This window comes from Pelobates fuscus, chromosome 12, assembly GCF_036172605.1.
Source record: "Pelobates fuscus isolate aPelFus1 chromosome 12, aPelFus1.pri, whole genome shotgun sequence".
NCBI classification, from domain to species: Eukaryota; Metazoa; Chordata; class Amphibia; order Anura; family Pelobatidae; genus Pelobates; species Pelobates fuscus.
This window is the reverse complement of record NC_086328.1, coordinates 29,210,233-29,225,584: the sequence shown is the minus strand read 5'-3', so window position 1 is coordinate 29,225,584 and position 15,352 is coordinate 29,210,233. Positions and strand designations below refer to the sequence as shown.

Sequence of the window (15,352 nt, the reverse complement as noted above, 5' to 3'; positions counted from 1 at the left end):
CCTGTAAGGTACAGTCTAAATAGAATGTAAAAAATTCTAAGCAATGTTCCATGGAGTTTTAAAACTGTAATATACTAAGCTGCACCAAAATCACAAGAAAAAATATCAGGACCCAAACCCCAATAAATAATTAGATGCAAACTATAGGCCGTCGCTACTATAATCAAGGTAGTTGGCCAATCCATTCTTCTTCTTATAGCGTCTCAAAGTGTGTTACCCACTCTAGAATTAGCTGTTGAATGAAACCTCTCTGATTGACTATAAAGCAAAAGAAGGGGAGACCCAGAGGGCAGAATATCTAGCCCTAAGGTCAAGGAAGGAATAAGTGGGTAATATGGGCAATACTCAGATATTTTAGAAGAAAATGGAATACCTTAATTAGAAAATGGAGTGACTTAATTAGAGAAAACATAACCGGGTGTGTAAACACATGGATACTATATCACAGAAAGACAAAGAGGGTGTTACCCACCTATTAAGTAAAAACTCAATTGAAAAGGTTAAAACCTTAAGATAAATATCAAATAGACATTATTCTGATTTGAACACTATATAGAGATGATTTACAAAATATGTAAAAAAAAAAAAAAAAAAAAAGTGTGTTAATTCAACCCCCTCTATTTCCCCTTTTTTTCTGTACCCCCTTTTTGAATTTTAAAAAAAAAGGAATACAATTCTAATTGCAAAAAAGAAAAGGTTAAAAATAATATTAAAGTTTATTTCATATGTTCGACAAAATGAAAAAAAAAATCAGTGTAAACAAAAATGTGAAAAACTGTGCTGGGGATTTAACCCCTTAAGGACACAGCTTCAGAAGCTTGTCTTACGCTTAATGACACAAGCAATTTTTGCATTTTCTTGCTGTTTGCGTTCAACTGCAATTTGCATCTCTCTCGTTTATTGCACCGACACATATTATATACTGTTTTTTAAAGGACAGCAAGGGCTTTAATTTGATGTAACATATATATATATATATAAATGCTTATTTATTATCAAAAAAATACAGAAAAATGCAAAAAAAAAAATAAAAAATTGTTTTTTTACAGTTTTTGCAATAAAAATGTGTGCATAATTAGTGCAGGTTAAAGAAAGCAATTAAAAATAAATTAATTTAGGGGGCAGAGTCAAGCAGCCGAGCTGAATGGCCGCACACAATCAGAGCTCTGAGCATACAAGCGAAAAAAAACACTTGAAAGACCCTAAAATCGTGACAAATAATATCGGGGTACCAGTTCTGCTTAACCCTCAACACGTAGGGAACCTGCTTCACAACTAATCACTAGCTCCTGTAAGAGCTCTACTACCTATTTGAATACTTGGTCGGCTGAGATGACATCTGGAGAACACTGCAGCACTGCTCCTCCCAAGGGAAAAGGAAGTCCCTAATGGCATACACCCCTTGATACTCTGGGTGGCTGTTACTGTTAGTATTTTGAATTGACACCCATATGATACAGGAAGCCATTGTAAGGATCGACAGAGGGGCGAGGTATGGGAGAAACGACGGGTGAGAAAGATCAGCCTGACAGCAGCATCCGATTATAGCTGGGCAGTTTGACTTTTGAGGAGACCAACTAGGAGAGAATTACAGTAATCCTTGCGAGAGATTACCAGAGCATGAAGAAGCTTCTTGGCAGCATCTTGCATGAGAAAGGGGCGGATGTGGGCGATATTTTTAAGGTGGGGTCAGGATCAAAGATAACACCAAGACAACGAGCTTGCAAGGATGGACTGATGCAAGCACCATCAACTTACAGGGAGAGCGCAGGAGTAGGATTAGCATTATGAGAGGGAAAAATAAGCTCAGTTTTAGATAGATTGAGTTTCAGAAAGCGGAAGGACATCTATTTAAAAATAGAAGAAAGGGGATCAAGAGCAGATCCTTTGGGGACTCCAACCGAGACAGGGTGAGAGGATGAGGTGTCATTGCAAAAGGAGAAACTGAACGAGCATTGGGAGAGATAGGAGGAGAACCACAAGAGGACAGTGTCACAGAGGCCGCGGGATTGGAGCCCATCAGTTCCTAGTTAGGCCCTGCCTGCTACATTATTTAAGCCTGGTGTTTCTGCTGCAAAAGTAAAGGGACGGTATCTGACCTATGCGCCAGGGCAGCCGTTTAGTATTTTGTTCATTTTGGAGCTCCCAAAAGTGACTGACCGCTACCGCTTTTCTTCTGGAACTAATTTAGGGCAGACACTACGTGTGCGGTTGGTCAAAACTTTAGCCGGTGGCGATTCGGCTGCATTCAGGGCCGGACTGGGGATACAAAGCAGCCCTGAAAAAAAAAAACCTATGCCAGCCCCATAAGTCATTGCGCCATATATATATATATATATATATATATATATATATATTTTGCTTTTTCTAATATAATATATTGGTCCTTTCAGAGTAAAACATTTAATTATACAGTAAGCATACTCACATGCAGACACAGACAATCTCACTGACACACACAAGCTCATTGATACACAGCCTCATAGACAAACAATTTCACTAATATACATAAGCTCATTGACATAAAAACACAAGCTCACTCACTAGCAGGCACACACACACACACATACACATGCAAGCAAGCTCACTAGCAGGCGCACACACACAGCTTAATGTAGTGGTTCTGGTGTCTATAGCCTGTCCCTGCAGGCTTTTGAATGTAAACACTGACTTTGCAGAGAAAAGGCAGTGTTCACATTGCTTCCTAGTGACACCTCTAGTGACAGACACTCAGACGGTCACTAGAGGCGCATCCTGTGTCAGTGCGGATTGGCTGAGATCATCAAGCTTGATGATCTCAGTCATAGAGGCAGAGACCAGCACGACGTTGAAAAAAAAAAAAGGTGAGTAACACTATTTTTAAAAACACACACAGACACCACGACTGACACACACACACACACACCACGACTGACACACACACACACACCATGACAGACAAAGACACACACACACACACCATGACAGACACACACACATACCACGACAGACACACACACCATGATAGACACACCGTGACACAGCCGACACAGACAGACACACAGCATGACACATACAGACACACACACACACACAGCGTAACACAGACAGACACACACACAGCGTAGCACAGACAGACACACACACAGCATGACACAGACAGACACACACACTGCATGACACAGACAGACACACAGCATGACACAGACACACCGCATGACACAGACACACACACACAGCATGACACAGACAGACACACACACACACCATGACAGACACACACCATGATACAGACACCGCATGACACAGACAGACACACAGCATGACACAGACACACCGCATGACACAGACAGACACACACACACCGCATGACACAGACACACACACACAGCATGACACAGACACACACACACAGCATGACACAGACAGACACACACACACCATGACAGACACACACCATGATACAGACACAGCATGACACAGACAGACACACAGCATGATACAGACACACACACACACACACAGCATGACACAGACAGATACACAGCATGACACAGACATACACACAGCATGACGCAGACACACACAGCATGACACAGACAGACAGACACACACACACAGCATGATACATACACACACACACACACACAGGGAGTGCCATGCCACCTCCCTTACCAGACATATGATGATATGTTTATCGTTCTTATACTACATTGTTTTAAATAAAAAAACAAAAGAAAATGTATGCGTAACCATTAAATCTGTACGATTAAGCAGGCTGTTCTGTCTCTGCTCCCCCTCCCTCGCGCGCAGCTTAATGAGACCGGAGCCGGAATATGACGTCATATTCCGGCCCCGGTCTCTTTCTAGCGCGCGAGGGAGGGGGAGCAGAGACAGAACAGCCTGCTCCCCCAGAAGAGCCTGCTCCCGGCCTCATGAAGAGCTTCCCCTGCGGCCGCCTTTCAAGTTCTCCCTGCGGCCGCAGGTCACCCCGGCCCCAGGTGCCGATGGCCCACCGGGAAATTTCCCGGTATCCCGGTGAGCCAGTCCGGCCCTGGCTGCATTAGTGGGATCTGAGCGTTTTTTGTACACTTTGGGCGCTCAAATCCAGGCTATCTGGGGATATAGGACTTGTGGGGGTTCCTATTAAAATCATGCATGTTTTATTCACTGTACCTCTAGTGCCTGGGAGATAATTAGTTTAAGTAAAGTAAACACTCTTATCTTGGCGTGTTTTACCTAGGTTTTTGCTGGAGACCCCCTGATTGGGGTCTGTGTATAAAAGTGGGCCATCTTGCCCTAATAAAAGATTCCTGTTGTACCCTTCATCAAGTCTCGACTAGTGTTTGGGTATACGAATGATGAAATATATTTCACACGACCTTGCTGGATTTTGGGAGAGTACGATCGAACGCATTATCCACAAGGGCTATAATTCACATTACCTTAGTTCAGGAGAGTGCAAATGAACATACTATACGAAGTACAGGGGGTTCTTTACAGGCAGTACGGGGTGAGGGGTGTGCAACCATTGGCTGTCTGGCATCAGACAACAATTTTTCCAAAATTCACATAAGCCACCTTGTTAAGGTCTGGTTAATGACTCCCCAATGATCCAAATGGAGTTGGTTTTACACCAGGAGTTCATGTCCATATGTTCAGTAATGCATGCACATGGTAGTGATTTCACGGTGAAGGGTGGGAAAAATTGAATCAAAACAAAAAAAATTACTGATGGGGTTATTAACTATACTACAAATGATAGCATATTACAATCCAAATATCAAAACTGAGACCACGATAGCAAAGATGTGACTGTAGCCAGGGCCGGTGAAAGGATTTTTGGCTGCACAGGCAAAAATTGATTTTGCCGCCCCCCCTTCCCCACACACACTGGTTCCCTTGGTACTGATAGGCATGCAACATGCTTCCCCTGCTGCTGGAAATGCCTACAAGAAAGCTCTGGTTAGTGCCACTGACCTACGCCCAGCCACGCATTAACTCTCTCATTGGCTAACAGCGCTTAGCTGAAGCTCTTAACCAATAAGCGAGGTCCTACATGGCTGGGCTTAGCTCAATAACTGGAGTTTCTGGTGGCAGTCTCCTGAAAATTAACCCCTTCCCTAAGCAATATTAATAATCACATAGGCCTGCAGTTTACTCCATGCCTCCCAAAAATTGGAAGTCCTTATTTCTTTGCAATTATACCCTCCTAAACTAAAATTCCATATTTCTCTGCAATGTACCCCTTTCTCCTCAATTCACATCATGGCTAGCTTCCCATAGCAATTAGGTCAATTAACCCCTTCCAGGTTCCCTGTGTGCACCCTTTTATAAGCTTTTTCCAGCTACTTCTGCTCTACACACTTACAGTGTAAAAGTCACAAAACACTCACTCACAGATAGGGGCACACAGTCATACACACACTGCCCTCAGTCACACAGGAACATAAATTCTCAGAGATATACATAACAATTACATACAAACACATTCAGTTACAGTCAATTAAAATCACAATCAGAAATATTCTCATACACATTTACAGTGATACACACTCACAGCATACACCTACAGTCACACTCATAGATGCACAAAATCACACAGACACAGACTTACAATTATGCATGCAGGACATGCACACTCACAGTCAGACATTTATGTTCTGACACACACAGACAACACACTCACATTCACAGACCCTGATACCCAATCACTTTCATACACCAGACAACACACTCACTTTCACATGCCCATACAACACACTCACTTTCACACACCAGATACTCACTCACAGTCACTCATGGAGACACACCATAGGTGATGCACCATCAGACCTTGTAGCGCCTCATGCACACTGAGCTCCTGTTGCTAAGAGCTACTAATTCCTTTCTGCCCCATAGCGCTCCTCACTGTAACAGGCAGTATGTGTGTTGTGGCAGCTCCTATCTGTAGGAGCTGGAGCCAGCCTTCAGACTGGAAGCTTATTTCCCACTCCCTCGCGGTCTGATGACATACGTCATGTTATGGGAGGGCTGATACAGAGCAAGGGGGCGGAGCTTTGCAGACAGCAGCCAATGAAACCTCTGCAGGGCTGTTACAATGCCTCAGGGAGGTCCTGCAGCATCCAGGCTTCCATAGTGTGTCTCCGTAGCAGCAGCTCTGCCCTTCAAAACACCGGCAGTGTGTGAGCTGTGAGGGGCGGCTGCTGTGGGCTTAGGGTAGTTTATAGTTGTCCTTTACACTGTCCATGTACTGTCAGAAATATTTAAAAATCCAAGTCTCTGGCCAGGTGCCAGAGATTTGGATTTTTGCGCCCCCCTTCTGTGGCCTTCTGCCGCCTGTGCCGCCTTATGGACGCGCCGGCCCTGACTGTAGCATAGTCAGAGGATTTTGTCACATAAGCTGCTTTGGCCTAAAGATTTTGCCATTCAGGTTTTGTTGCAATTTTGACCTTATTGCCTTTTACAGAAAGCATAGTAGATCTGTCTTAGAATTTAGGCAAATGCTGAAAGCCTATCTGAAGAAGTACATTCTAAGTCTTTTTCTTTATACTGACGATGGTCAAACTGGTTCCCATGTACACCCTTAACGGGTTATGCCAAGCACCGTCACCACTTTATTGATTTGAAGTGGTTTTGGTGCCTGAAGTATGTATGTGCAGCATTTCAGTATTAAATATTGCGTATTTGGAGTGTAACCCCCCCCCTGCTGCCGGAAATGTAACTCCACCCCTAAAAGCCTCATAGGGACGTCATTTGCCATCTCAGAACTAGAGACCTGGGTGGCTAATTATAATCTTATACAAAATTGGCATCTGATGCCAAAATGACCAGGGTTACTTTAACCAAAACAGCGCACTGGTTTTTGGTTAGTGTAACCCTTTAAACTATGTTTTAAATGTCACCAGCCAGACATTATGTGAAATGCTAGTTTATTTTATTTTGTATTCTATGAATATCCTATGTACGATGCAATGCAAAAATGGTATGTCAGCACAGAAGGCTTTTTATATAACCCACGCAAGCTTTTCCACTTGACCTTTCTGTTAAGCAGTTCAGTACAGTCGTTTTTTTTCATCTCCGCTCAGCTGCTCTGTGATTTGAATAAAAATGACAACCTTTTCAAATGATAAAGGAACACTGGACGACTTCGGAAATGATAGTAGAAAATCTCGCAAATCTCTGAGGTTGACAAGGAGGACAGGGCTGAACTAACAGCATAAAATATTAACCATGAGAAATTATCTTCCTCCTCCCTTATTCTTTTTCTGCTATCAGATAGTGGTTGGATTAACCATTTAAGTGACATTTTGCATTCGAAGATTAGGTAGAATGTGATATCAGCCTGTTGCTTAGCAACAAAAGCATCTCTTCTTCATATCTCTGAAAAACTATCAGGAGATATACGGCTTCTATCCACAGTATTACGGCTATATATTATTGTTAAAGTATTTGTATGACACATTACATTTAATTGTTTAAAAAGTTCTTTTCATGTATATGCACTGGCTTCTATTATATGGACTGGGATCACAGATGTGCGCCAGTCTAACAATAGCATTACTAATTAATAGTGGTAAAATAAATATAATTAATAACAATGGTGACAAATTGTCCTCTCTGTCCCTTGTTTATGTTCCTCAAGGCTCTTTTGTGTGTCTATGGGTTAGTTTGCTTTGGTTTTGAAGAAAAAAACAAAAAACAGTGGGATTTAGCCAGAGGGTGCCTGACACAGTAACGACTACTACATAACACCGTTTTGTTTTTTGTTTGTGTGTTTGTTTCAGGGGTGGGGTCTAATCCTGCCTGCCTATGTGCTCTATACTCTAGTCTAAACTGTACGATTTATTCGATTGAGATTAGTTTTGGTCCTAATTGCAATTCCTCTGTATCTGGGCCGATTGAATGTATTCGGTCGAAATCCCAAACTAAGCCGAAATTTACCCAAATCATGCAACTGAAACATGCAATGGCTTAGAATGATTATTTCAGGTTGTGACTCTGAATTCATCCAGCGGTGGCAAAAATAGAACAGATGATTGATGGTTAGGAGGCCATTACAGAATATTTATTTTATTCACAGTAAAATAAACTATATTTATGGTTCATGCAGAGCAGACTCTGGTGTTCAGTTTCTTTCTCTTGCTGCTGTGCAGTGATGCCCTGTTTCTCTCATCAATGAAGCTGGAAAAACTCTTCTAGCTGAGAGGCGTGTCCAACAATGCATTCTGACCAAGTTTATAGTAAGTTTAGAAATGTTTATTACATACTTTTCACAGTTTTTCTTGCTTTATTTTGGTCCTTCTGGTGCAAACATTTGTCAAGCTTAACTAAACTTCGAAATTCAAGGAATCCCGAAAAATTCTATTTTTGTGAAAAATGGTTTGGCTAAGCTAAATGTACTATTTATATAGGTGCCATACCTCTTTACTTCTCCACTCAAGCCAAACAAGTAGAATAAATATATGGGAAAGGCAAACATGGAAACAGTGTCAAGATGACTGTAGTAAAAATGGCAGTCCACAGTAAGATAAGGAAGCAATATTTTTTAGGGAAAATGACTGATCTACACCAAATATACTTATATAGTTCACTTCGTGGAGTAAAAGAATGTGTTGTTTCTGTGTGACCACTAAATTCTGTTAGATACATTTTACGCTGTAACTTCTACACACTATTTCTCCATTCGCGTTTAGTTGGCATGTGCAAATTTTTTTTTTTTTTTGTAGAGTTGTGCCTTGGCTATGTTTTCCTGAAATTATTGCACATACTTTTGGTAGGTACGTGAATGGAGATTCCCGTCAGTGCATAGATTTGCTTGCTGCCAGTGAGAATTACAGGGACATACATCACTTTGACTATCTCGCTGTGTAGGCTGAAGAAAAACAGGTATATATGATTTTCTTTCATATTTACCTGGTTTTTCTTTTTTATACATTCCACACCCACTCCAGGGGAGACTCTAGTCTAACCAATCAGTGTCCAATCCCTAGGAATACTGAAAAAGTGCATTGGGCATGCCTGATAGATTTACACACGTGCAGTTGGTATATATCTTCAACATTCTGACAGGGGGAGAAGAGAGGGAGTCTGATCAGTATGGTTCATGCAGAGCAGACTCTGGTGTTCAGTTTCTTTCTCTTGCTGCTGTGCAGTGATGCCCTGTTTCTCTCATCAATGAAGCTGGAAAAACTCTTCTAGCTGAGAGGAGTGCCCAACAATGCATTCTGACCAAGTTTATAGTAAGTTTAGAAATGTTTATTACATACTTTTCACAGTTTTTTTTGCTTTATTTTGGTTTGTATACTTGTTTAAAAAGTTTTGATTTTTAAATTTAAAAAATTGTTCATATCATACATGGTGGAATTCATTCTGATTTAGTTGATTTCCTCTGGCAGCAGGCTACTTCTATGTACTGCTGGACAGCACTATTTTGGTATCTCCTGACAGCATCTGGTAATATCAGCTGAGTCAAACAGCCAAGATAGCAGGTCTAATGCAGTGACATCATCTTTAAAGGTTTTAAAAGCAGAAGTGGTCATGGTAGTTGGAGTCTGGATGTGCAGCGTTTCTGTGTGTGTTGGGGCAATCTGCACTCTGTGCTGGGCCGCCTAATGTCAATTCTGTGCATATTTTACATCTGACATCTGCACACTGGCAAAAAAAAACGTAATTTGCAGAGAGAAGTTTGTGTATCTCCTCCATCCTTCCTGGATGTAGCCCACCCCACCTCCCTATCCCATTCGGTATTTTTTCCCCCATATCTTCCTACTCTTTCTCTCCTTTTCCCTTCTTACTGGCTCAGAGAAGCCAAACAGAGCTGGGAGCTTGGCTCAGCACTGGATTGAGGTCAGTAAAACTGTATTTGAGCATTTCTTTTGAGTGGGGAGACCTAAAGCGTAATGCCAATAGGGCACTATTCTATTAAAAACAAAAGAGTTTTTTTTTAGAAACAATTTAACCTGGACATGCTTGAGATCTCTTACCCATTATCTCTCACAGCTTTAACCCCTTAAGGACCAAACTTCTGAAATAAAAGGGAATCATGACATGTTGACAGGGGTTAAATGATGTTGCTTTAAGTCACCCATAAATGTTTGAAATCTACTAGTAAACACAGATATTCTGTGATACAGACAACTTAACCAGTCATTCACAGAATCTATGACCATGTTTTGGGGACAATGTCTAAGGAAAGACAGTCAAGCAAGGTTATCTACTAAACCATAAATTGTCTGAACACACCAGGGAATAAGTTATTCATAATTATAACCATAATAACATAATTTTCCCAGTTTGGGCTAATATTTTCAATTTCCTGGTAAGTCTCTGACAAATTATGGGTTAGTAAATAGCCAGTGGGAGCCAGTCTTCAGCATGGCTTTGCCGATATATCTTGCAAAAGTATATTTATCCAAATATATCTCTGTTCTTATAAATCTCAATTAATCTTAATTTTGAGATGTATGTTTGAGAAAGCTTGTTACAAGACTAGAAGCTATGTAGTGACATGATAAAGGCAGCGAACCTTGAGTATTACAGTATATTCACCATCAGCATTTGCTTAAAATCACCACTGGACCACGTTATGTTTTTAAACTTTCCAGTAAAAATGGCAGACAATGGACAACAATCGGGGAAAAAAAAAAACACTGCTATTGTTTATGCTCATAATTTTACTTACATATGTTACTTTTTCATGTAAACAGGTTCGTAGGCACAGGGTAACAAAAGCTCTATAGCAACAAACACAATCAAACAATGTCTCGCACCAGTTAACGTTGGATCCAGTTTCAGATTGTACAATATAATTAAGGCAAAACATTTGGAATTGGGTGTCAAAACCTGCGATAAACATATTACTTAACCACAATTCTGCTACACAAGGGTTAGTGTTCAAATACACTCAAAAACGCACCATTTGGAATTTTCTTAGGAGTCCATGTATTTTTGTCCTGTGAACAATGGTGTCGTTTGTCAAACAAGAGCAATTAAAGGTAAGTGAAGTGCTTTAAGCTTTGTTGATGATGGCTATTTGACATAAAAGGTAAATGTATTAAGAGTGGAGAGTTTGGAAGTAACATCATGCTACGCTACCATTGGAAACTTCATTTGTAAGCTAATTTTCATCAGTGTCCCCAATACGACAGCATAGTTTTTTTGCAGTGGTCCACTTTCAACCTCTACAGTAACATATACAGCAATTAGAGACAGAAGCAATTTTAAGTGAAACTGCTAAAGGGCTAAAACCATTTGTATTTTCACGGTAAATTGTGTGTGCAAACAGCGGCATAGCTAGTGTAGTCCGGGTGCAGAGATGTAGCAAGATACACATCTCATTGGACCATATTATTCTGCTACTTTGTCCTCTGGCCCTAGTGGTCTAATGTTAGTGAGCATATACATTTATCCATGCCAGTTCCATAATAATGAAAGATGACCATTTAATTTGGTTTTCAAGTCGATAATCATTTTTTCTATGCCTGAAGTAGCATCAAACCCTGCTCACATTTATTTATCCCAACACTTCCTGTGTAGAATTGCTTTACAGATTTTCTGAACCAATTGTATGCCTAGGGCTGTCTTGTTTCTTTCCCTGATGGAGATAAAAGAATTGCTCTCCAGACAGATAACCAGGTGAAAATCTCCAATACCATGATGAAGTTACATAGTGTGAATAGTCTATTAATCAATGCACTAACAACAGCTAGGAAAGATGGGATTGTTATACCCCATTTTGACTTCTATTGATCATCAAATAGCTACTGCGCTGACCGAACGGTGGATGGAGTATATAGGTAAATATAATTTAAAACATGCTCTATCTTTCCTTTTGTAAGTGGACTGTGAATATTAACCCCTTAAGGACACATGACGGAAATATTCCGTCATGATTCCCTTTTCTTTCAGAAGTTGTGTCCTTAAGGGGTTAAACATGTCACAGCCAGTAATTGAAAGGTATTTGAGAAGATAGTGTGTATTTTTATTTATTTTTTCCTGTGCGGTTTCAGTCCTTTAGGAATTTCATTACATTAAAAAACCTTGAACTACATTAATACTTCACGACAGTAACATAAAGCATCATTTTTAGAGCTAAGAAAAATATACCACAGGGAAATCAGAAGTTCTATTCAAAAAGCAAGTGTTGTTAGGATTCACATAAATTGATACCATCCACTTAGCCGAAAACCAAAAATAAAACTAACTTACATTATGGGGTGAGGAATTACTTAGGGAATTGTAATGACTGACATGAACAGTGGGCAGAATAATGGCAGATCTACTCAATAATTCATTCTTTTGCCCAGATTTATCAAATGGTCATAAACGATGCGGTTTTTCCCCATAAACTGGAATTTTACAAAACTAGTATATTATACCAGCTCAAAATAAGTTGGTGTAATTAACATGGAAGTGGGTTTAGTGGTGATTTTGTCATCAACTGGGATCAACTATCACACCATGCAGCTTTTTATGGCAGGCTTTGGATGCATTAACTTGGACCCAGAAGACATGAGGTAGACCTCACAACACCTTCTAATACTTTTATTTTTTTTAGTGGTTCATCTCTGTAGCCTGTCATGAAAACAAGATGGCATCTGCCGGTACATAATGATATGTATTTACGATAAGGTCTTCACATATCAAAAATGTGGGTGGTTGAGAAAATGGGTCAATTGTGGTTTATTTTGGTTTCACATTTTTAATCCCATTGTTGGTTCTCCATAACAATCATTTTAGTGAATACTGATAGGTGTCTAATTATGTATTAATATTGGCTGCAAACAGAATATCTTTTTATAAAAATATTTGCCCTAGTTAATTTTGCTTGATAGCTTTGTCCTCCTAAAATAAATTAGATGCCAGGGCCAAGTGTCTAAGTGCAATAATTAACTGTTGTCTCCAACATATACATAACTCATCATGAGGTTTTCAATAGCTCATTTTTAGGCAATTTGAAATTCTGAATAATTTAGTTTTAGGCCATTTGGATGTATATCTGATACTGCCAATCTCACTGCTCTGAAGAAAGGTCTTCTTGAGATGCTAAAGTGGCCCAATTGAGACAGAACATTTCCTGTTTGTCGAGTATTACAGCAAATAGTCACGATCAATATTTGGCTGCAGTTTGTAGCCTTAATATAAAAACATCTGGTCTCTTTTAATCTTACCAGTGGTCCAAATACTGAAGATGGGTTTACAAACAACTAGAATTAATAAAAACTATATATCAACTGTGAAACAAGATCTAAAGCTCTGGGTATTTCCTGCTCCATAATTTTATATATATTTTTTTTGTTTTACGCAAATGAGGTATCTTCATGTTTAATGGCAGAAGATAAAATTGTATATAAATATTTTGTTTATTTTATCATTTTTCTTTTCTTTGTAAAGTGTAGATTCTGTTAACTGATCAATAAATTTGTTTGTCTTTTGTTCTTTAAAAAAAAAAAAAGACAAAAAAAAGTGAAGGGCTCTCAGCCCGATTTGCTAAATTGCAGAGCAATGTCCTAAGGCTTTTTAAAAGAAGTAAACCCTTTTAAAGGGTTAATGCTGAGCATGTTATAGGAGGTTAAGTGTTTAGCTTGCAACAGATGGCACGTAATACTAAAAAAGGGGGTTGGCACTTGAGTTACGGTGGCAGTCCTGCTTTTTTGGCAACTTTTAGCTAATGTACTTGGCATGAGTTTGTTTTTGTCTTTTTCTTTAACCCTTTGCTACAGAGGAGCAGTGCATAGCAAAGCAGACATTTAACTCTTGCTACACAGCTTGAATGTCACTAATCAGAACAGCTAATGTTTCATCCCAAACTGTTTGCAAAGGAGTTAAAAGCTCCATTTAAAACATAATGGGTCATCTGGGATCAGCTTGATAAAGCAATTGCAATCCAGTTCCACAAAATGCCAACTCAACTAAAGATTGCAAAATGGGCATTATTTGCCACAGGGTAGACAACATTGTTCAACGGCTTATAGCTCAGCAGACTGCAGACAAATACAACACACACTGTACTACAGCAACATTGTTCACTGATGCACAGAATGGAACTTTCCGTCTTGTAAGCCTTCCTCTGAACATCTGTGCATGCCATCACTGGATGAAAGGCATCCGCTCCTTGTTTTCCGTGTCCCCCTCGTGATCTTCTTCCTCTTCCCCCGCCTCACTGGTTTCTGTGCTGTCATTGGCCATCTAAAAAGAATTGAATATGTTCATATGACATCACTGGATGATAAAACATGCCGAAAGATTAAACAAATGGAAGAAAATAAAGATCCAGGCACACCTGAGCTTTCTTCTAAAAGGCAGTCTTTTTTTATTTGAAACAAGGAAGTGGAGACAACGTTTCGGCTCCTCTTCTAGCCTTCATCAGACTTGATAAGATCTCTACTTCCTTGTTCAAAAAAAAAAAAAAAGAAGACTGCCTTTTAGAAGAAATCTCTTGACTGGATCTTTTATTTTCTTCCATTTGAGGTCTTCAGGGATTTGTCCTCCCTTTCTGGAGCACCCGGCAGGGAGTATCCCCCACCCCCTTTTTAGTGTGTGCATTACACTCTTGTTTTTTTTGCAAACTAAAGGGCAAATGTTGCCCATGTTTTGTTGGTATTTATGAGGCAATACCACTACGTGGTGAGCTGGTATTCTTGTTATTACACGTAAATTAGGGGTCTCTGAGACTCCACCTTTTGGCACCAGGATGAAGTTGTTCTGTTAGTTTTCAGCCCACTACGCTCTACCATATAGTGATGGACATGTTTCTGATTTCTCTATATGAAGCCTGGATAGATGTATATGCTCTGGACTTGGCTGTTCATGTTCTTTACCAGGGTTATTCACTAAAGTGAGAATTCAAATTTATACCAAAGTAGCCAAAATGAACGCATAGGTAATTCAGATAATTTTTTCAGTTTAGCTATATTGACCTTAAATCTAAACTTCACTTTGAATTCACCTACAATTCTCACTTTGGTGAATAACTTTGTAATTGACCAATACTTGTATCATCCTCTGTCCAGGATTTAAGCTGTTTGGTCAGACTTCACTCTTGTTTCTCTTCCTGCTTATCAAATTCCGGCTAATTTTGCAAAAAAGACTTGAAGTGTACTCGAGTAGCCTCCAACAACACTTCACGGGGAAGTTATATGAAAGGTGATTCTTTAGTCAAAAGAAAAATCATACATGACATAGATTCGACCACATCAGTGGAGACAAATGTGACATAAAGAGCAAAGAAGGAGTTGTGACATGAAGAGGGGGACTACAAAACGAGAGGAAAGCTAGATGCATATCGGGTCTACTATCGAAGCTTCTTCAGCGGTTGTTGGATGCTACATGAGCACGGATCAACACTTTTTTGCTTAATTTGTTACCTGAT

The 15,352-nt window shown here is 39.9% G+C and overlaps 1 protein-coding gene across 1 annotated transcript in view; it reads right to left on the bottom strand.

Moving 5' to 3' along the window:
• Positions 1 to 13,430: 13,430 nt before the first annotated feature.
• The window catches only part of VAT1L (vesicle amine transport 1 like), a 40,016-nt gene continuing 38,094 nt past the window's right edge, over positions 13,431 to 15,352 (bottom strand). The window contains exon 9 of the mRNA XM_063438435.1: positions 13,431 to 14,169. Coding sequence (XP_063294505.1) covers positions 14,071 to 14,169 — 99 coding nt within the window. The 3' untranslated portion in view covers positions 13,431 to 14,070. The remainder of the gene's footprint in view (positions 14,170 to 15,352) is intronic.